The sequence below is a fragment of the Notothenia coriiceps genome, unplaced genomic scaffold (assembly GCF_000735185.1).
Source record: "Notothenia coriiceps isolate Sejong01 unplaced genomic scaffold, NC01 NC01_scaffold00000312, whole genome shotgun sequence".
Classification (NCBI taxonomy): domain Eukaryota; kingdom Metazoa; phylum Chordata; class Actinopteri; order Perciformes; family Nototheniidae; genus Notothenia; species Notothenia coriiceps.
The window spans coordinates 121,971-144,382 of record NW_011333013.1 but is presented as its reverse complement, the minus strand read 5'-3'; the positions used below and the strand labels follow the sequence as shown (position 1 = coordinate 144,382).

The 22,412-nt window shown below is 42.3% G+C and overlaps 1 protein-coding gene across 2 annotated transcripts in view; it reads right to left on the bottom strand.

Annotated features, from left to right (window-relative positions):
- slc2a4rg (SLC2A4 regulator) overlaps positions 1 to 22,412 on the bottom strand; it is a 43,516-nt gene that overhangs the window by 18,804 nt on the left and 2,300 nt on the right. For both annotated transcript variants that reach the window (XM_010766613.1, XM_010766618.1), the window contains exon 2: positions 21,733 to 21,968. In XM_010766613.1, the coding sequence (XP_010764915.1) occupies positions 21,733 to 21,968 (236 nt within the window). The remainder of the gene's footprint in view (positions 1 to 21,732; positions 21,969 to 22,412) is intronic.

Genomic DNA, 22,412 nt, shown 5'->3' with positions numbered 1-22,412 from the left:
GCGCGTGTGTGTGTGTGTGTGTGTGTGTGTGTGTGCGTTTGAGTATAAGCATGTGCGTGTGTGTGTGTGTGTGTGTGTGTGTGTGCGTTTGAGTATGAGCATGTGTGTGTGTGTGTGTGTGTGTGCGTTTGAGTATGAGCATGTGTGTGTGTGTGTGTGTGTGTGTGCGTTTGAGTATGAGCATGTGTGTGTGTGTGTGTGTGTGTGTGTGTGTGTGTGTGTGTGTGTGTGTGTGTGTGTGTGTGTGTGTGTGTGTGTGGTGCACATGAAGATATAACGGAAAGCCCTGAGAGTGAACAGGTTTTGTGGTGTGTTTCTGCACAGCTTGTGCAACCTCAGAGAGACTGAGAGTACACCCCATGCTGAGCAGTCAACCCTCAGCTTAAACCTAAATACTGTAGATTTTTGCAGCGTACACACACACACAAAGTACTCTTTTGCTAAGACATACAAATTCACAGTAAGCTCAGAGTGGCATTACACCATCTAGCATTCTAATACAAATGTTATTGAGCACAGTAATTTGTGTCATACTGCAAAGTAGCACAACGTTTCTCAGCCTCAAGCAGCCTTTCTCTTCATCTATTCTTTTTTTCTTTTTTGCACTTTTAACCTCTGTTATGTTCGAAACAAAACAGGGGGAATTAATTCAGAGCGGCCAAGGACTCACCCACACACTTGTGCACACACATAAACTGATTGATATTCTTGTGTCAAAAAGTCCCCCCAAAAAACAAGCCGTCAAAGCTAATACAATAAAGTGAATATGTGTTGACCATGTACCGCTATGTCATATGCAAATCCCAATCCTATCAAATGTTACAACATATGAACAGATTAAACACAGATGCAACACAAAGCAGGGAAACACACAAGAGAGACAGAGGCAGAGACACACATGGTCTGCAGCTTTAAGAGGTCTCTATCCCGCCCCCAGACTTCTCCACTACACAACCAGAGTAAACTGGTTTGAGGCGTTCTCTCAGCCAAGCCCTGAGCCCTGGCTGAGATCCACTCGGAGTCGCAGTGCACACACACACACACACACCCCCACACACACACATACTGGGAGCAAAAACTTCAGACTGGAGTCCAAAAACACAAACAAAAGTACGCCGTAAATCAGCGAGCGTGCGTGTACCTGCTCACACACCCACTCATAGAAGAGACTTTAAAACTTTATGGACATCGAAAAAGTTTAGATAGTGTTTCAGCTCCCACACTGATGAGAATGCTTTGGATGGGAGGCAAACAGATCACAGAGGAATGTTCTAGATATGAAGGAATTACCGAACGCTACGCAGCCATGTCCACACAAAAAGAGGCCGGTTTTCAACACTTTAAAACAAAAGGGTTAACTGTGCATCTGTGTGTGTGACAGTTTGTGTGCGAAACGATATAGATACCAACAAGGAGAGGATCACAGTATGCAAAGAACAATATCTGCACTAAAGCTTAGACAGAAGACATAGGCGGGTAACACACATATGCACAACACACACATACATATGCATAAACACACACACAGTCTTGATGAGAGATAAAGAGATAAGTAGATTAGCCATGTCCTGTTTCAGTCATTAGCCTTGTTTTTAGCACTAAACGGGGCTGGCCAGGGACACGCTTCTTATTTGTTGGCCTGCGACTCTTTCTTAATAATATTTCTGTGCTGTTTTTATCATTTTGTTGCAAACCTGGACCACATGTTGTTAGCTTGACTTTAGAGTTGAATAAATTGACTATATGGTAGTGAAAAGTACACTGATAGCATATCACTGTCTGTCTTTGGTGTGTGTCAGTGAAACCGAAAAAAACTAACATTTAAGAAGGTCACCTGGCCTATTAGTTGATTCAGGAGATTATTCAAACTTTAATATCCATTTCCCGTACTCACACACTCACACAGAGGATTACCAACACACACACCAAACCCCATTAATGCCGCAGCCCCCCCAAACCTTCTCCGATTTCCTGACAGAGAGCTTTTTCCTTCCTCTGCTTCCCGGCAGAGGCACGGTCCTCACCACAATTTTATTACATCTGGAGACAGTTGTTGTGTTTCAGTGTGTGCATGTGTTAAGCGATAAACAAAACTAATGGCTTGTTTTAGACATCCATTCTGAAAAGAAACCATTGATGATTGGCTCTGACTCATGGTGACGGCTGTGGAGCTAATCGTCTGTTGCTGACTTTAATAATAATGGTTACACCAAGTTAGATACAGATGCTTGCCACGCTCTGCCACCTGAAAAACCAGCTGCGTCATCCTTTACTTAAGGGATGTATACAGGAAATCAGATACAGTGTCAGGTGTAGGGTACAGTTCATTCATTTGAAAAGGTGCTCTGTGTCGCATGAAGCCAAAATAGCTTGCTTTCATAGTATATGAAGTCCATTAGCCCAGCCTTCTAGCCACTCAGCCTTTGGATCATTTACATGAAATAAGGAAAGAAAATAACTCTGAATTCAACTCTTTGGAATTTACAACTTTAAAAAGGTTTTAAAGATTTAGATCAAGTTGATTTATCAAACAAAAATTGCCACGCTGCTCTCTCTATAAATTCACGTCCGTTTGCGAAATCATTTAGGAACCATTAAACTTGGCAGCAGTAAATATCTTAAGAGCGACTGTACAAACGGAAGAGTTATCTTGTCTGGATCTTCTTATTTTAGAGCAAGTTAAATTAGGGATACCTCTATTTAGCACCCAGAAAGAGGTGATTGTAGAGCAGAGATATCTGTCAACAAAGTGGGGCTATATGTGCATGTTTGGGCGGAAGGGTGCTTTGGGTTTTTGTGTTTTGACTGCTAAAAACTGGATGTTTACTAAAGTATTTTAGTCCAACCACGGTTTATAGTGTGCAGTAAATTTAATGATGACATCATAAACATTTCCTCCTCCATACATGCAGATGAACATGTGTAGGCACATACGCACTGAGGTTATTTAGTGTACTAGTAGTGACACCTTCCATGCTCTAAACTGTGAAATTACGAGCCCTGTCACTGATAAACATGTGTTTCATGAGACAGGTGCTATGCCTCAATAGGGAAGTCTTGATCCCATTAACTGTGTGTGTGTCTCTGTGTGTGTGTGTGTGTGTGTGTGTGTGTGTGTGTGTGTGTGTGTGTGTGTGTGTGTGTGTGTGTGTGTGTGTGTGAGGTTGAGCATGTTGTGTTTGTCTCTGATTGAAGCATTTGGCCAACTTAAGTAGTACATACACAAACAAAATCATACAGTCACTCTCTCACACCCACACACACACACCCTCTTACCTTCCTCCCTCCCTCAACTTCTGTTGGCTTCGGCTGAGCCAAGAACCAGCCCCTCTGGCAGCGGCACAACACATGGGCCGGCTAAAGTCAACAAGCCAGGCCCAGGCACATACAGGGAGAGGGAGGGAGAGAGAAACACTACCGCTTTGAGCCAAGACACAAGTAGCAACAACAAGCTCAGAGTGCAGAAAAAAGGGTAGAGTATTGTGTGCCCAAGCATGAGAGAATCTGTCTATTATGTGCAATCAACAAAATAAGCTTTGTAAATGACCATATTCCAGCCAAAATGCGGAATTTTGTGAGTTGTTTCCAAGATACACTCACTCATTATTGGTTGGATACAGTTGAGAGAAAAACATCCAACACTCTAGATTTCCACCCCAGGACCTACAGTAAGAGGACATTTGGACTTTGATACGGCAGATGGTGATATGATGCTTTCGTGTTGGTGTTTTCCAACCCCCCAACCCCATCCACTACTAGATTGGGCTCTCTGCTGTTGTTGGGGAGACAACTGGGCCTTCCCTCTATATTTAACATGGCACATTTGATCCAGTTAGCAGCCCAATAGAAATCCAAAGGATCTCAGTGGTTTATAGTGCACATTGCAATCAGTATAAGCCCACTAAAACGGACCAGTGTGTCGGATTCAGAAATGGAAAATAATATTCCTAACTATTTGTTCATTAGTGTATAATCCTCTGAAAGAAAGTATGGTTAGCTTACTTTCCGTAAGCTTAGAGAATTAGCCTTTTGTCTATAGCCTATATATGGAGCGGTACATAGGGAGCGGTTCCTCTGCCAAGGAGTCCGACAAGTTGCACCACCTTGTTTCAACAGTATAGTCCAGAACATTACTGTATAAATACTGCTGCTGCTACTTTTCTACCCGAATGTGTACTTTGTAAGCTGTAATAATAACTTATTTAAAATATTATGTGCATGCCGTTGGTCTAATAGTGTTTTCTTTTTTGTCGCAATCTCTACTTTTGCCGTTACAATGGAAATGTCCTCTCTGTTGGACGAATGAAGGAATTCTTATTCTTGTAAGTCGCTTTGTATAAAAGCGTCAGCTAAATGTAATGTAATGTAATATTATGAAAGGTCAAACCAAACACGAGCTGAAGAGAGCTGCCTCCAGGTTTTTAACACCACCTTAAGGCCTCTATAGGTAAATGTCCCCAATAACTGGCCCCCAACAAATGATCAGCTAGCAGTCCACACACATTACACTTCCTTAATGATTTAATCATCCCCCTCCCCTTCATGTGTTTCCCACCTGTTTGGCACAGTCAATACTCAGTTTACCACATCGCAATTTTCCACAACCCCCCTCTCACTGGGAGTATCTGCTGCCTGTTAAAAGTGCAAACTGTGAACATTCTTCAGCAATTGTAACAGTCAACAGGTTACAGAGAATGATTGTTCCATTCTCAAAAGACCAAAATCAATGTAAGTGCTGGACCAAACTAAAAGGCTATCCATTTTACCAGGGGGAAATACAGTTTTTTGCACAGACTGCATGGAAGAAACCTATCTGTTTGGTATCAGGATGATTCAAAGCTGAGCAAAGTTCAATTTGGTGGTTTTAGTTTTCACTGGGGTCTTACACTATCAACACTAATCTCTGATCTCCCTTTCAGCACCAGTGCTGGTCACTTTAAATAGCACCTATCCAGCCAATGTGATCATGTGATGGACATGAACCCCAAAAACAGGCCTCAGGTTGTATTTCTGAGTCTCTGTATGTACTGTATGCATGTATGCCGGCTTCTTCATATCAGAAGCAGCTGCGCGTGCCCCAGATTGGCATAGAGACTGGTATATGACCTTGCCAGTCAAATAGTCGAAAAACACAGTCAACACAAGACAACAAAATCAAAGTCCAAACACCCCTCTGGTTCGTGATAGGACTACACATTCAACAAACACTGAGCGTGTTTTCATACTGCTTTCTTTCTCCGTCTGTTTCTCTCGTTACCCTTCGAACACAAACAAATGCAAATGCACACAGCGGAAGAGAGATACAGACACAAAAATAGGAGTTATGTTTCCAGTTATGAGATCAACTTTTCCTTAGGCAAACCATTTCATTTATTAATCTCTTAAACATACGCTTGCATCGCTCATCCTCAGGCACAGAATGTAAGGAAGGCTAAGAGATAACGTGACGGGATCACCAAGAGCATTGTTATACATGACATCACATGTTCCTATTTGCTTCTCTCCTCTTTCCTTTTAGCCATTTAAGGCTCATGAGATCCTGCCTGGCTGGCTCTAAAGGGACTTTTGACTGTGCACATGAAAATGAATCAGTGTGTTACCCTAAAGCATAATAACTCATAGATGAAGATGTAGAAAGAGGCTTTTGAAAAGAAAAGTGTCATCAGTGCACACATATAAATCAAGAGAAACTGGGCTCCTGTTGTCTAACTGGTATATCCTGTATAATGAGGTAATGCAGTGACGACTGAAGCAATAAGAACTGACCAGGCTGCTGTTGATGCTCGTCTGCCGGCTGTGCCCCCCCCCCCCTGACAGCTGCCCCTCCATACATATACTATTAATAGAACACCAACCGCCCTCCATTTCACAATCCCTACGTCCCCCATTATCTTACCCCCACTCCACTGTATTACGTAATGTCCTCTATTCCCCCACCCCCCCTCTCTCTCTCTCTATTGCATTGCTGGCAGATGGTTAATGATTGGCAGTAAACACTCACCCCCTCAACCCAACACAAGCCCCCCCATGTTCACAGCTCTGATCCCCTATTCTGTCTTGATCATTCACTCTTTCCCTTATTCCTGTGTTGTATGTCTGTAACGTCTTTGTGCAATGCAGAATGTACGGTATGTATGTACGCAATGAATACAGATATATTACGATAATAATGTGGGTACAAACATTAGGTAGTGCAATCCATCATAATTCACCCATTGTTGTGCAGTCTGTAGTACACATGTTGCCCCTTTAAATATCCAGGCTGAGCCCCCTGGAGAGGGAGAGGCTGTTAGGCAGGAGCCATGTCACTTTAATGTGGGCTGCGAGTGTAATGGCTATTCAGTCCCCAGACAAAAAGCCCTCTCTTTCTGACTCTTGATCCTCAAATGTAGTCTGTTGCCTTAGGGCCACGCACAAATAACGAAAGGCTTTGTTCTGGCAAAACAATAGAGGAGAGACACACAGAACAATCCGTGGTGTGATGTCTGACTCTGCCTAAATCTCCAAAACTAAACGGATCATATTATATTATATTTGAACAGCAATCTTGCAGTGTACTTTAAACATCAAATAGAAAAGGGTTGTTACGTGCGCAACGACCTGAATGTAGAACAAGAGCCGAGCTGTGCATGAGAGCACGTTTCTCAGGGGAAAAATGTTGACACAGCACAAGCAATTAGCCAGCTGACGACAGAGTAAATCATGACGTACTACCTGACATGCCCACATTGTGGAAACCACCAGACATTGGAATATTTTAGGCCATGAAGTGTCAGCTTGACCCTGGCAAAAACAGTTGACACACACACACACACACACACACACACACACACACACACACACACACACACACACACACACACACACACACACACACACACACACACACACACACACACACACACACACACACACACACACACACACACACACACACACACACACACACACACACACACACACACACACACACACACACACACACACACACACACACACACACACACACACACACACACACACACACACACACACACAACTGTTCAACAAGCAAGTAAATTGAATCTGTTACTTAGGCCTGGGTTCACTATTTTTATGATATTAAATCCTTTAAATAACAGCTGCAAACCTACAACTATTAAAAAAGATATCAAAGGGAATTCTAATTAGTAATCCATGGATGGAAAATGAATACACAACGTCTTGTATGTTCATGTCTCTGGGCAAACTAGCTCTACTTTATTACTGTCACTTCTGGCTATGGAGATTAACTTGTAGCTACAGCAACTTCCCTCACAACTTCTGTCAGTGCCCTCCAATAACAGTGTTGTTGCTAGGGGGATGCAGGGCAGTCTCGTCTGTGTTGAGGCCTTGGATTCTTTTCCCCAACTATACTGGGGAGAGCAAACAAGACAGGCCCTTCTGCCTGAAAACACTGCTTCCTTATCAAAACGCTTGTCGCTTTTCATTTGAGTCATGGGTTGGTGCAGCGAGCCAGAGAAGTCAGCAGAGTAGTTGCGTTTTTTCTCTGTGAAAAACTATTCTACTCCTGGCAGACCGTCAAATCATATTTTCATGTATCTAAATAACGCAAACCACTCTGGGCTAGACGGAGGTTTTGATTCTCGAGAATAACAAAGACATCTTCTGGCTGAGCATTAAGAACAACTTAGCTGCTGGTTTACTATGGGATGTCATCAATTAGGTTTGTTTCCCTATGATTTAAACATGGAAAGAGCATCACAACATAGACTGACAGATGGTTAGCAAATTAAACAGAATGTAAACTGTAAACTGTAAACACAGGAGAGCCGCGAACAGAGCGGTCAGTTCTCTTTCTGCTGCAAACTTTTATTTTGTTCCTCATTCTTTACTTCCCACTCCCTCTCTCGCCTGCTCTTGAGATTGGCCCTTCTGCCAGCACAAGCCAGAGCAGGCCTTCGCTTGGTTTCCTGTGTTTTGCAAAAGCAAACCGATGCTGTTCCAAAAGGCACTCTGCTCTGCTTACTCCCATGAAGCCAAATATCTACAGGGCTGCCTCAGACAGACAAAGACTCCAGCCAATACAATAAACTGATCGGTATCTTTTTTTCCTTCAAGAAAGGGATGAAGCTGGGGCGAAAGAAAAAGAAAGTATCAACATAAAAAAGAGCAGTTAGTTGAAGAATGGCTGCCAACTTGGAGGGAGTCTGAGTGGTAACTTTAGAGAAGCAAAAGTTATTTAAGCCTGTCGTGCATACGATTCAGCTGTTGAAACATATGCAGGAATGCATAATGATGAGATGTTTAGAAGAAAGTCAACAAAATAAATATAATACAGTATCATAGGTAATTAATAGCTTTCAAACATTTAAGTGAACACTATATCTACCCCTCTTGTGCACAGTAGCATAACCAAAACACAGACAAAAGGTAAGAAACACACAAGATAAAAAAGGGTTCAAACACACATATATATAAACAGTTAGATTTTCAGTGGAAATTATTTTGGAAATAAACCATAAAAACATGTTAAGTGAAAAACAATATATCATAAATAATGTATCTGCAATATAGAAATGAACTATAACTGCAGTACTATATATACAAACTAATATAGCCTAACATACTATACAGTATCTCTTGTAAGCTATACTCTTCTAACCGATGCAATATTAAACTCTACTCTAAGAAAGGAAAAGAAGACATTTGAAGCTGCATCTCCCAGTGAGTGTACTGAGCAGTGTGTGCCTGTTGGACCAAAGCCAGCAAGTTTTGTGTTCGGTCCGACAAATCTGTTTTGGGAGTCAAATTTCAAAACAGCACACTTAAACTTTGACACAGCTTTTCTAGTTGACATTCAAGCTGGTTGTTTTTATTTGGTTAATTAATAGCACACGTCATACAAAATGATTTCCATTTACAGTACAGTGCAATATTCAGCCATAAATAATAACCATATTTTCAATTACAATATGAAAGAGTAACAAAAAAACAATATACTAAACACGTACAAGTTGTTGTTGTGTAGAAGGATGCATTGGCAACAACCAGGCAATACCACAGTATAATGAGACAGGGTCAATGCATTTAGACTTTTTTAAAAACCTATTTTATATGTACTTTTCTTTAGATCTGTTATAGTTTAAAGAACCCACCAAAAAAGCATTACATCTCATTTAAAAAAAAGTGTATTTCTTAATGCAATCAAAACAGTAGGGTTCGCATTCATCGTCTCATTTAAAATGGATACACATTTTACACAGTATTAACAAGTCTATTGATATACTCAAATATATTAATATTTTTTAACATCCCTATTGTGAATATCTGTGTGTTATTATTTTGTGTTGGTGAACATGCCTCTCATATCGTGATTCAGCCTGAGGCTTAGCCCCCGCTGGCCCTGTCAGACTGCACTGGATACCGAAAACAATACAAAACAAAATGCCATAAACCATGTTTTTAAGATGTAAGTCTCCCAGTGGGTCTTAGGGCCCTGTGTCTGCAAAAGCCATTCACCCCTCTCCAAATGATCAGTGTTTTAACATCCTGCAGAGGGGGGATGTGACACTATTGGGAATAAGCGAAGTAAAAGGGCCCTTCTATCGCCCTGCAATCTCAAAGACAGGATAGTTAAGAAGACAAATGGAGGCATTTAGAGCACATCGTGGAAACACCAGGGAGAAGATGATCATAAAACTGAGTCTACCTAGAGACAGCTGTGGAGAGCCAGAGAGCTGCTCCTCTATGAGAAATCTGAGAGGATGTTAAGCCCTGAATCTGGATCAGACTGTTATTTTTTTTATTGTTAAAAAAAGTGTTAAAATATGATGGTTTGGTTACATAACTTTCCATCTCCCTTAGAGAGTTCAGTTTTGCATTGGCAATGGTCAGATTAGGGCAGACTGTTTCTCCTGAACAGACAGACGGATCGGAGAGTTTGCCAGACTCAGCATGCTGTGTGTGACTAAAATGTTTTCTGTCAAACAGTCAGAACTCTCTACAGCCAAATCTCTCAAAAAACACACTCAGTTGGCCTTCTTAGAAATGTTAAATAGCTGATGTTGGAATGTTATGTAAATGCGAAAAAGGTGTGTGTATTAATGGCACACATTAGGCTAATTAAATCTCCAACTGTGTAAACTGATCATCAGCAAATGAGTGAGTGGTCTTCTTGTTGAGATTGTTTGTCAACTATTGTTTTAAGGTTCATGAATGAACTGTCAAACTTATAGTGTTACAAAGCGACCGTTTAAATTGTAACGCAATGCAATAAAAGGGTTAGGGTTAGTTCATTCACCAAATGTATATATTTTTTTCCATCTTAAACATCAGCAGATAAAGGGCAAGCTAATGAGGGCAGCTCCAGTAGTTAAGCTTTAAGTGTAAAGGTTGGATAATATTGGTTGGACAGGAGACAGAAGTGGCGTTAAGCTAGCGAGGCTTCAGGGGCTTATAACAGATAGCTTCAGGAATACCAACATACGCCTACACCTCATTCATTAGGAGCTGAAGTGAAACCAGAGACAGAAACAGCTGCTCAGCAAGCCAATCAAATGTGTAACACTCGCTGTTCCCCTTATACTCTTTTAGTAAAAGGGATGCCCTTTCCTAATCTGAAAGCTCACTCAGTAATAGTCCATTTACTAATACCAACATCTTGTCTACATCTAAATTGTAAAATAACTGTAATTGTACAGAGTAAGGAACGTGTTAGGTCTTAAATAGTTAATAGGTCTTTAATTCTTCAGTTTTAAACCAAAGGGGCCATTGTAAATTCTAAATAAGACCACAAACAGTAAGACGTGTATTTAAATCTGCATGTTTATGGGGATTTATATGTTTGTGCGGATGTCACATGGCTGACTGCAGAGAGCATAAAGTGATGAATTGCTATAAAGACAGTAGTTTGAAGTAAATGTTAAACTGAATTATTGATGATGTTTTATGTTGTGGGGTATATAGATTTGGCAATTTCCAAGTCTGTTGAAAGGAGAGCAAATTCTGAATTCACTCTGAAAAGACAGCAGGGTGCGGTTACTTGATGCTTCACCAGCCGTTATAATTTAAATTTACTGGTATGATCCTGCAAGTTTCCTATGCCCTTACCGTCTCTCTCTCTCTTTCTCTGTCTCGCTCTTTTCCTCATGGTGTAATTATGGTGAACAAAATATGCACGCCAGTGTATATATTGAGACCATGGTGTTGACTCTTGGTCAAAACCGGATTGATGCAGATTGAACAAGAGCAAGGAAAAGCAAATGCTGTTAGACAAGAGACTGGAGATCAGCCTTGCTCTGCACACATCACCAGCAAGTAAACCTCATGAAATAAGTCAGGTTTAAACAGATCGCTTATTGTATATCAACAAAAACCAAGAAGGAGCATGTCTGGATGAAACCAAGTATAAGTGAATACTGCTGATCAGAGAACAGTGAGAATGATCAGTTCCCATGACCTGGAGAAGCTACAGTATGAGAGTCTCTGGAGGTATTTGGGCAGTGATCAGCGCTCTGCACCCGACGGGACGGCCTGACACACCCAGGGCTCTGTGCAGCGGGGTGTTGCTGCTGGGAGCCACTACCTCTAAGGTTAAGCAGAGGGACTTTCTACCTCTCCCACGGCCGGAAATTACCGCTTTAACTTGGCAGCAGTCAGAGGAATCGAGGGGGTGGATGATGATGCCCCAATTGATTCATCTTAAATTATCATATTAGAAATGGAAAATTAGTTTTAAGGATGTTGAGTGTTACATTTGTTGATCTGTTGCGGTAAGCAGAGCAAATAAAACAGTGTTTACAAGATGGAAAAGTAAATACAGCAAATAACCGCATTGATCCAATAATTTTTTTTAGGCTTTCATTTTAGACTGTTTCAATTTCAACCTGTGGATACCACAAAACAGTACAGAGCAACAGTATTGTGAGCTATAGCTATTGAATTACAAAAAGGGCTCATTAATATCAGACATAAGCCCTTCATGACGCATCAGCAAGGTTATGTTTGTGTGGGTGTCATCAGTGACTTCCTTTAGTCGATGTATGCAGCAGGGCATAGCAAATACTTCAATAAATTATGCACCAATCAGGAGGTGAGGGGAGAGTGTCATTAGCAGATATGCAAAAACCTGCCTCACTACGCAACAGCCACACAATGAAGAATGTGTGTACCGTATCTGCGTATCTGAAGGAGAAAAGAAAAAATGAGATTAAAATAGAAATACGGCCTTGCGGTTCTATTCTTCCGCCAACCAGTTTTAAATGACATTTATGTCTGTTGTGGCTGAAATGATATGTGTTATAACGATTGAATAAAAAACTAGTATGCATATGTTTTCATAATAAACTAATGAATTCCAGAGATGTGTCCAAATATAGTCATGGTACCCTTGACATTTGACCACTAAAGCCCAATCAGTCCATCCATGATTTAAATGGACGTTTGTGAGAAATATCCTCAAGGTGTTCCTGAGATTTCACTTTCACCGGAAAGAGACAAAGGGCGGTCGGACAACAAAAACATAATTCCTCCAGCCATGGATGTCATCGGTGCTGAGGCATAGGAAACACACAAATCAGTTCACTTGTGGAGCTTGATTGATGGCGTTTCCCTCCAGCACCATTCATTAGAGGTCACGGGGATAAGTCATTATTCAATCCCACACAGCCTTATTGTTAAGGACGTGCATGTACTCTCAAGGACATGCACAGTAAATATGGGGCTTCTGGGAGATTAAGAGTAGACCACTGTTTCTAGCAACCTGGGTGGGGTATGCTGTTCAAAATGGTTTATTCAAGCTGAATATTTGAAATGTATTTGAATGAAGTTGCTAACTACATAGCAGCCAATCAATCTATGCATTGCTCTGGGATTTTTTTAATCACAGTTTGATGTGCCCTATCGTCTCATGCAGTCATTGCTCAGAGTACTTTACAGTGTCAACACAAAATCAATTGGAAAAGCTAGAATTTCAGCACAACTCTCTTTCACAAGTCAACTAAAAGACAGGGTTGTCGATAATCCTTTAATTAAGAATGAGAACATCTGGAGTTCCTCAGGATTGAGTTAGAAATCTTGGCCAGCACTGTATTTACAATGTGTCCGACATTCGTACTGACATAGAAATGTGAAGGTATCCTTGGTGTGTAATGGGTCACTGACACAAATCGGAAAGTAAAGCAGAGGGCGAGGAGAAGAAAGACGCAGTATTTTCATGTCTGAAGACGATGACTAAATATTTATAGAGCTGCCTAATTGACAAATCCTCCCAACAGAGAGAGGAACAACTTGAATTATATTCTAGAGTTAGAACAAAATATTACTCAACTACATGCAAGACAATAATTCAAAGATATGAAATAGATGCAGGCCATTCAGCTCCGTACATTACGGAGTGTTAGGTGTTTCTTAGACTTCTCTCTGTTTGCAGAGCGGACTCAATTTCACCGCTTGTCATCAGCAGACAGGGATGACTTATGATAGAGTTGTGCAATAAACTGTGTGTGTGTGTGCGTGCGTGCGTGCGTGCGTGCGTGCGTGCGTGAGGATATGTATAAGTGCGGTGATTGAGAACAGGAGAAAGCAAGGCTTACAGAACATTAAGAAAACAGTTACTTTAAACTTGGGGAAGATACGGTATTTGTAAATCCACTGAAGCATTATAGTACATGCAGCACATTTAAATTTGCCAATTAATCTGTCCCAGTTATAAAACTGGCAAGACACGATTTATCTTTATTTAGTTATCTTATCTAATTAGTCTGTGTTGTTCCAAAATCTATATTGGAACTTGCGAAACAACGAAGAGAGATTTTTAACCAAAACAAGCCTCTGGCTTTGTAATGTCTGCAGATCTGCAATTTCAGTGCCAGTAGAAACATTGTGAACATTCCAATGATGAATAAGCTATCCTTTTACTTACCTTATGAATGGATACAGTCACTGAAACATTAAACAATATCACGAACGTTGCAAACTGAAGACGTGCGTTTGAGTAACTAAAGGGAAGTAAGACAAACATATGACAGGCAGATCAGACCTGACATATTCTATAGGAGTATGGAATAGCCTTGAGAAACTCGGTATTGTTCAGAGGGCACCATTTCAATTTAGCCGGTCATTCCTTCAGACAAAAGGGCCGTGGGCAAAAGGCCAAACGAACAAAAAGGAAAAAAGGGAGGCAGGGACAAATCAGAAAGAGTTGTGACATCTCAGGCACAACAAATGTTTAAAATTACACCTTCTTTTTTGTAGGGGGCCTTTATTGGAGATTTTAGAGTTGAAAGGGGGACACATAAGGGAGTTCATTGGCTTACTAGGCAGCGTTGACCACATGTGTGGACATAAACTCAACTTTTTTAACACTTTTGTGTGCCTGCCAACAACTCAAAAGACAGGGCGGTAAAGATATCAAGGGAGAGATAATTGTTAGGATCAAGACGCGTAGTGGGAAGTAGTGATGAAAGTTGAGAAAGGTGGGAGAAATGGTGGACAGAAGGTAATGCCATGGAGCAGCTGCTGCTAGGAGAACACAAAGATTGATAGAAAAGAGGGGAAAGACAGTTGACTGTAGCATATCTAAATTCTATTGAGGCAGAACAGCAGGCCTTATATAAGTATCTATTAGTTTGGGTGAGCAATCGATAAAGTATTTCACTGCAGCGAGACAGAGCTGCGCAACAGGAGTTCTATTTTGTCCCTACTGACCGCCAGAGGCGGTGCTTTAAGCACTGGATATGTCCATCGCGCGCATGCGCAGCTCGAGTACCAATAACAACAAAGTCACCTGTGACCCACGTGACACCGGCTATATCAGCCGGTGTCGTCAGAGGATCTGTTCCTTTCATCTTCTCGCTGCGCGAGAGTACCGTGGCTACATTTTTGTAGCAACAGCGTTCAGGTTTGAACGTTTGATCTGAGGGATTTCTCTGCAAGCAGCTGGCCGCGTGCAGCTTCGCAACTGACAGTCGGAGCTACGGGTCGTTAACGCGTCCTCCAGGAGCTGTGGCCGGCTGTGCGCTGTGCAGAGCCTCAACAGACAGGTTTGTGTCAGCTTGTTGCTGGTGATGGCTGTGTCCCCGCACCCTCTCCCAGCCAAGTTGTCCTGATTTTATTTTGATCCCGTCTTATTTTTTGTTTGGCTTAGACAGTGTTCCCGCTTCCTCTCCCATAAAGTTGCCCTTTTGAAAGTTCTGCTTGTGGCGTTGTGCCCGAGCTATCATTAGCATTTGAGTCCCAGCTTTGGCTGCGTCCCTCATTTAGTATGGAAAGCCCATAGTGTCATATTTTAAACCCGTTTTTCGTTTAGATGCTGAGAGTAAGGTAAGTACTTTCTATTTCATAGAAGCTAATTATCTGGTCTTAACATTTGTGTTCTGACTTGGTCGCTTGTTTGTTAGCAGCAGCTGCTTGGCTAACACCTTGCATGTACTGTTAAGCTTCATTATTTAACTCAGCCGGTGAGGGCAGTGCTCCCGCTCCCTGGAGGGTGCACGTCAGGTCAACGTGCTAGAGCTTCGGGCTGTGCAGCTTGCACTCACGCACTTTCTACCCCAACTGGGGGGCAAGAATCTGCGTGTTCCTTGGGGACAGCATGTACGTTGTTGCTTAGACAACAGTCCCTTCTAGATAGTGGACGTTCTCACTCCACTCTGAATTTATTTGGCTGCCATTTCTGCCCGACGGCGCCACGGCGGGGTGCCACAGGTCGGTGTCCCTCTTTATGAGAGGGGCTTTACGGCAGCGTCCCCCTAGCACCGCGAGGGCTCCGGCTTGGGACCTGCCCCTGCTGCCGGATGCCCTATCATCTCCTCCCTTCGAGCCCCTGGCCCAGGTGGGGCTTAGGTGGCTGCCCACGAAGGCAGCATTTCTGCTTGACATAGCCTCAGGGAAGCGAGTCGAGGAGTTGCATGTCCTCTCCATAAACGATACATGCCCGAGGTGGGACTCTCAGGCGTTGCCCTTTGGGCAAATGTGGCATTCCTGCCAGGGGTCCTTCCACAAACCCACTTCAATCAGCCTGCCCAGCTGGCACGCTTGACATTCAGGAGTACGGCACGTCGAAGTTGCTGTGCCCTGGGGGTGCCCAAAGGGCGTATATCAAGGCTACTGCCTGTATACGCCAGTGGGAGCAACTCTTGATTTTGCCCTGGCGGCACTAAAGGAGGTTATGCCCTCTAACCAGTGGCTGCCCCACTGGGTTGTCGATACCATCTCACAGGCTTACGGGGCCAGTGGCCGCCCCCTGCCATCGGGCTGAGGTGCCACNGCGGTCAGTATGGACAAAATAGAACGATAGTTACGTCTGTAACTACGGTTCTATGAGTCCCGGATGACCGCCAGAGTTTCCTGTCACTCAGAATTCTTGTGTGCTCGCGAGAAGATTCTGGGAACAGATCCTCTGATGACACCGGCTGATATAGCCGGTGTCACGTGGGTCACAGGTGACTTTGTTGTTATTGGTACTCGAGCTGCGCATGCGCGCGATCGACATATCCAGTGCTTAAAGCACCGCCTCTGGCGGTCATCCGGGACTCATAGAACCGTAGTTACAGCCGTAACTATCGTTTCCTTCCCTCTTGATAAGTGAAAGTTTGTTTTCCTGTCTTAACGTCAGATATACAGTTAGTATACAACCTATTTTTAGCACAATTTTACACAAAAAAATATGTCAGGATGTATAATATAATATGTAATGCAACTAGGGCTGGGCGATATATCGAGTTTACACGATACATCGTGGATTGCACTCCATGCGATGTCGTAAATGACCACATCGTGAACATCGAGTATTATGTTGTCAAATCAATTTCCCGCCGCGGCCAAAATGAGCTTTCCTTTTTCCCTCATAGACACAGTCACACACGCAGTCACACACGCAGGCCCCGTCTAACTTGCACACAAACATTACACACATGCACAGTGACAGAGAGCAGGGCTCGACATTATAAATGGCCCGCTGGCTCGGAAGCACTATTTAGACACCCCGGGCCAGCATAACGTACTTTCCACTTGCCCGCTCGGGCCACTAAAAATATTGCTGTGGTATAGGTACTTTGACAAGCAATGTTGTTAAATTGTTTCGTTTATTAACGCTACAACATAGCGTTTCGTGAGGCGGTTGTCGTTGTTGGGTGAAAGGCAAACAGCTGTTTACTGCGGAGCCAGCGCGAGCAAATGTGCTTTCCACTTGCCCGCTCGGGCCACTAAAAATATTGCTTTAAAAAAAAAAAATGGTCCTGTGGTATAGGTATTTTGACAAGCAATGTTGTTAAATTGTTTCGTTTATTAACGCTACAACATAGCGTTTCGTGAGGCGGTTGTCATTGTTGGGTGAAAGGCTCACGGGCAAAAAACTATCTTCAAATAAAAGAAAGTCACCGGAGGAGTTAAAGGAGAGTTACAGGTAGCATGAGAAGAAGAGGGAGAGAAAGTTTCAGCCAGCTTGATCGATGGAGTTGTTTTCTAGTGGTGCAGTGACGCGTCCTAAAACCCTTTTATAATCTATCGATTAGATTTATGATTCGAAAATTATAAAAGTAGGGTAGACATGTGGATATTATCCGGCTGAACAAAACGTGCATTTATCAAACAGGTTTGTTTTCCACAGACCTTATTTCCAGCTATTTTCCAAAACCCTATGGAGAAATCCCATTGCTTTTTTGTCGAGGGAACCAGCAGCTTACTTCCTGGTTTTAGGACGCGTCACTGATGCCAATATAAACAAGGTCTTCTGTCGGCTCTGTACATCAATGCCGACCTATGCTGACAAGTAAGTGAAGAGTAGAAAATATAAAAGGTATTGGCTATAGGGAAATGTCCCAGCAGTTTAGGAGAATGAAGGTTCTAATCTAATCTAATACATAGCCATTACATGTCTAACTCCTGATAATGACAGGAAGGCAGAAAGCGCATTATACTAATAATAATAATACTACTCATAATAATAGCAGACATTTTTGAACAATGACCACAATATCATTATTTTAATAAACCAAATATGAACAATTGAGGAAAATGAGGAAGAACTGATGATTCAAATGTTGTAGTACAAGTAGTAATGTAGTTAGTGCATAAATTACTATTGCAACAAATGTGTTAATTTTCTTCATTATTAGTCGATTTTTTTAATGCAGACATATGTTGCAGGGACTACTAGAATCATCATACTGGCGTGACTGTAAACATCAAGGGGTTAAATAAATATAAAAATTTTTTTTAGAGGACATTTCAGAATATCGCGATATATATCGTATATCGCGATATAGTCAATAAATATCGCGATATCATTTAGAGACCATATCGCCCAGCCCTAAATGCAACATAGTATAATGTAGCTAGTTCTAACCTTGTTTATGTAACATTACTTGTGCATTACTCTGCAGAGCAGAAGACATGCCTTCATCCCTTACTTGTGAAATTGATTTAGCTTCTCTTCTTCACTGCATAACAGCAGATGATTCATGTCTTATTTGTTTATTGTACACAGACATGCAGAGCACAAATTTCAGCCATTAGCTTCTTCCAGAGGCTCTCATTAGAGTTAAATAATGAATGATTCAGACTAGCCGGTCCCAGAGCTGCACCGTGAAAAATAAAAATAAATAGGTTTTCTTTCCTACTAGATCCTCACTCCTCCATACACCTCTCACTCAGGGCCCAGTAAAGCGGTAATAATAGATGATAAGCCATCTGCTTCTATGTTCTGCGGTTGTAAACTGTCTATGTAGCACATAACCCAGTTCCTAAGGGTTACTGGCGGACATTCCAGATGCTTGCTCGTGTCCTGATCTGACCCTTCCCCCTCACGACTCCATTCATTGAGGATGACCTTTCACCTCAGCCTGTGAGTGCGAGAGCATTAACCCTCTTGCAGTCTGGAAAGGAGCCAAAATGGGAAACCAGAAAGGATGGTAATACTGCAACAAATACAGAAGACGTTTTTTCAAATAATGATGATTCTGCACTGCTAAACATGTGCACTAAATGTTTTATCTGTAAAGAAAATGGAAAAACGAGCACCTGAGAAGAAGCCGGCTGTTCCACTCGGGATGCCATGTCAGCAGTCTGGATGTGGGTTAGACTTCCCAGACTGGTGTGGGGGCGGGTAGCTGTTCCTCTGACCTTCAACAACCGGCTGTAATGTCTCCTTTGGGAGAAGGGGATTGGTGGTGGGGTGGTCTGAGGGGGTTGGAGAGGTGATGGACTCTGCTACAGCCTGCCTGCCTCGCCTAAACCCTCATGGTGACTCTTAACCGACTGAGTCAAACACTGGCCAGTAATTATGTCCAAAACAGAGCCGCCTTTCTCTCTCTCTCTACCCCCCGCACTGCAGTTAGTTTTGCTGGTTTCTTGTTTATGCAAACTCAGTGTTTGCTATTCATGTGACCCGACTGTGGTGACAGTGTACCTGACCAAGGACAGATAAGAAAGAAAAGCATTTCACAACAAAACAGAACGCTCCCTCCCCCTCTTCATCTCGTCAGACCTCTTTTTTTGTGTTAATTTAGGCTGGTCTTTGTTCTGTTATCCCATTCTGTTAGATCCCACACTGATGAGTATTGACAGGTAGAGCGAGCTCTGCACTAGGGTGTGAGTGAAAAAGAGACAGAACAAGGAAAAGAGAGACACACACACATAGAGGCAAGGTTGACCAGAGGTGTTTAAATATACAGAGTAGCTTTGAATGTGTTTACATGAATATGGACATGATGTGAGCGAGGGAATGTTTTGGTCCCACCTCTTTCTTTCTTTTCTGCAAGATCTTTGCCCTGACTTGTCTAAAGTAGAGTGACACGCGTTCCTGCATTTGCAAACTGACGGGACGAGGTGTGAAAGCACTATGATGTATGTGAGAAACAATATGTAACTGATACACTGGTGGATGTAAAACACACAGAGGTGAGCAACAGCTTCATAGTCAAATCTCTTCAAACATATTTAATCCTGTAACACAATGGCAGTATTATGTTAGCTGTTAAAGAGCGAAGGAAAATAAATGGTTCTGTTGAGATGATCTGAAGCAGGGCACAAAGTGCAGAGATGCACAATGACACACACACACACACACACACACACACACACACACACACACACACACACACACACACACACACACACACACACACACACACACACACACACACACACACACACACACACACACACACACACACACAAGCCATTAAATGAAGACCTCACACTGCAGTCCCAAAGTGTGCCAGTGTATAGTTATTGAGTAACTTGGTGAATTCATTGGCACTGAATGACTGTTTCTTTACTACAGTCCATTTTCAAACTGCTCTATACATTTGTGATGAATACCACATGTGCATTATACATCTGGATAACAGCTGGAATAAAGCAGGCATTATCAATACTAGAAAGGTTGAAAACAAAATGTGAATAATTGCTTTGAGGAGGAAAGATATCCTCTTGTCGACAACTGCAAAGCAACAGCCAATATAAGCAGGATAGAGAATGGGAGTTAATCTTAAAGGTCAACAAAGAGGCACTGCTAATATGACCACACTGTTATATCAAGTTGTGCAACGTCTCTCAGCGGCTGTGTCGCGTCAACTCAGAGCTTTATTGTGGTGCTGAGATAACCACCATCAACATGCTGTGAAAAAGAGACGTTTCAAACTTTTAAATCTGGTTAGGACCTGGCTAGAAAGGTGAGAACAGCAACCTTGTTTTCTGTATTGGGTATACACACTTGAACACACACTCAGAGAAGTAGACACAACACCCCTCTAATTTAAAAAGCATGCTCGGTCTTGCATGCTCCCCACAGACACTCCCTCATGTCATACATGACCAGCGGCACATGAAGTTCACGTGATGATGACAGAACGCAGGAAAGAAATGTGGCGTTTAACCCCCCAACCCCTACAGACCACACCCATAATCAATCATAAGCTCCGCAGTTGAAATCGGTTTTTAGTTTTTACTCTTCTACTAGCAGAAGTACTGTTAATGTGTAAGGGCCGTCTGACAGACAGGCAGCATCTTGCCATAGACAGTAACCAATCGCGGCATAAAATGAAGGAAACTGTGCTCAGGCACCGCCTACAGTCTCTCAGTGCTCCGTAGTGTTAAATAATCACTTATCAGTGCACATGGCTTGTCCCTGGATGCATGTTCTGCTTCTTCCGTTTGAAAACAGTGTGTATGTGCATATAAGGTTGCCTAAGGACTGTCAAATAATGTTCCATGTTCAGCAAAAACTCCCTGCACATTTAACATGAAACAAAACACACCCACACACAACAAAGCTCGCTGTATGACAAACACATCACACTGATAGATGCATTAGCATGGCTGTCGAAAGATGGTCAACAACAGGGATTAAGTATTAAGCTTAGAAGTAAAGCAAGGTAACAAACCTGAAGGAAAAAAAAGATTTCCTGAGTGTAGAAAGCTGATTCAACTGTAAACAAAAGCGACACTGTAACTATCTTGTTCTGTTGCTACTTGATTGTGCAATCCTGTGCAATCCTGGCCTTCATCTCCGGCTCTGGCTCTCTTAGGGCATATTTTGAAACTATTCTGGATAGAACACCAAACATGTGGTCAGTTGACCAGTACACCCCCGCACCATTCATGCTCAAACCAATACACAGTTTTAGCCAGAAGCTGAATTCCACTTTTAGTCAACACTCTGTCAAGGAAGGCCTGGAATCGAGTATAAGATTTTTCAAGATATATACAAGAGGGGTTGATGCCTTGATGTCATCAGCAACTTCATACCTGTTTCTGGGGACGGGGATGTGGGAGGAGGGAAGGGGTTGCATCTCTGACGGTGGGATGATCCACTCTTGTGCTGCTCTGAAGTTGTTGGCCAGCTCTGCCTGTTTCCCTGGGTTCCTGATGTCCAAGTGCATGAAGATGCCTGGCGACTGTCCATTTGTGCCTGGGCAGTGAGTAGGACTGGCCCTCTTCAAGATCCCAGAGGAACCCGTGTCTTTCTGCTCCCCCAGGCCAGTCTAGGAAATGAACAAAACATTCAAGTCAGTCTATCATTTTAAGGTCAATTGGCATTTCTTCTACACGAGAAGTTTAATAATGGGATAGTGATAGAAGGAAGTTTAACAAATTCAACATCTAAAAGCTTCAATGCACATATACATATACAGTGGGGCAAAAAAGTATTTAGTCAGCCACCAATTGTGCAAGTCCTCCCACTTAAAAAGATGAGAGGCCTGTAATTTTCATCTTCTGTATACCTCAACTATGAGAGACAAAATTAAAAAAAAAAAAATTCCAGAAAATCACATTGTCTGATTTTTAAAGAATTTATTTGCAAATTAGGGTGGAAAATAAGTATTTGGCCAATAACAAAAGTTCATCTCAATACTTTGTTATATACCCTTTGTTGGCAATGACAGAGGTCAAACGTTTTTCTGTAAGTATTCACAAGGTTTTCACAC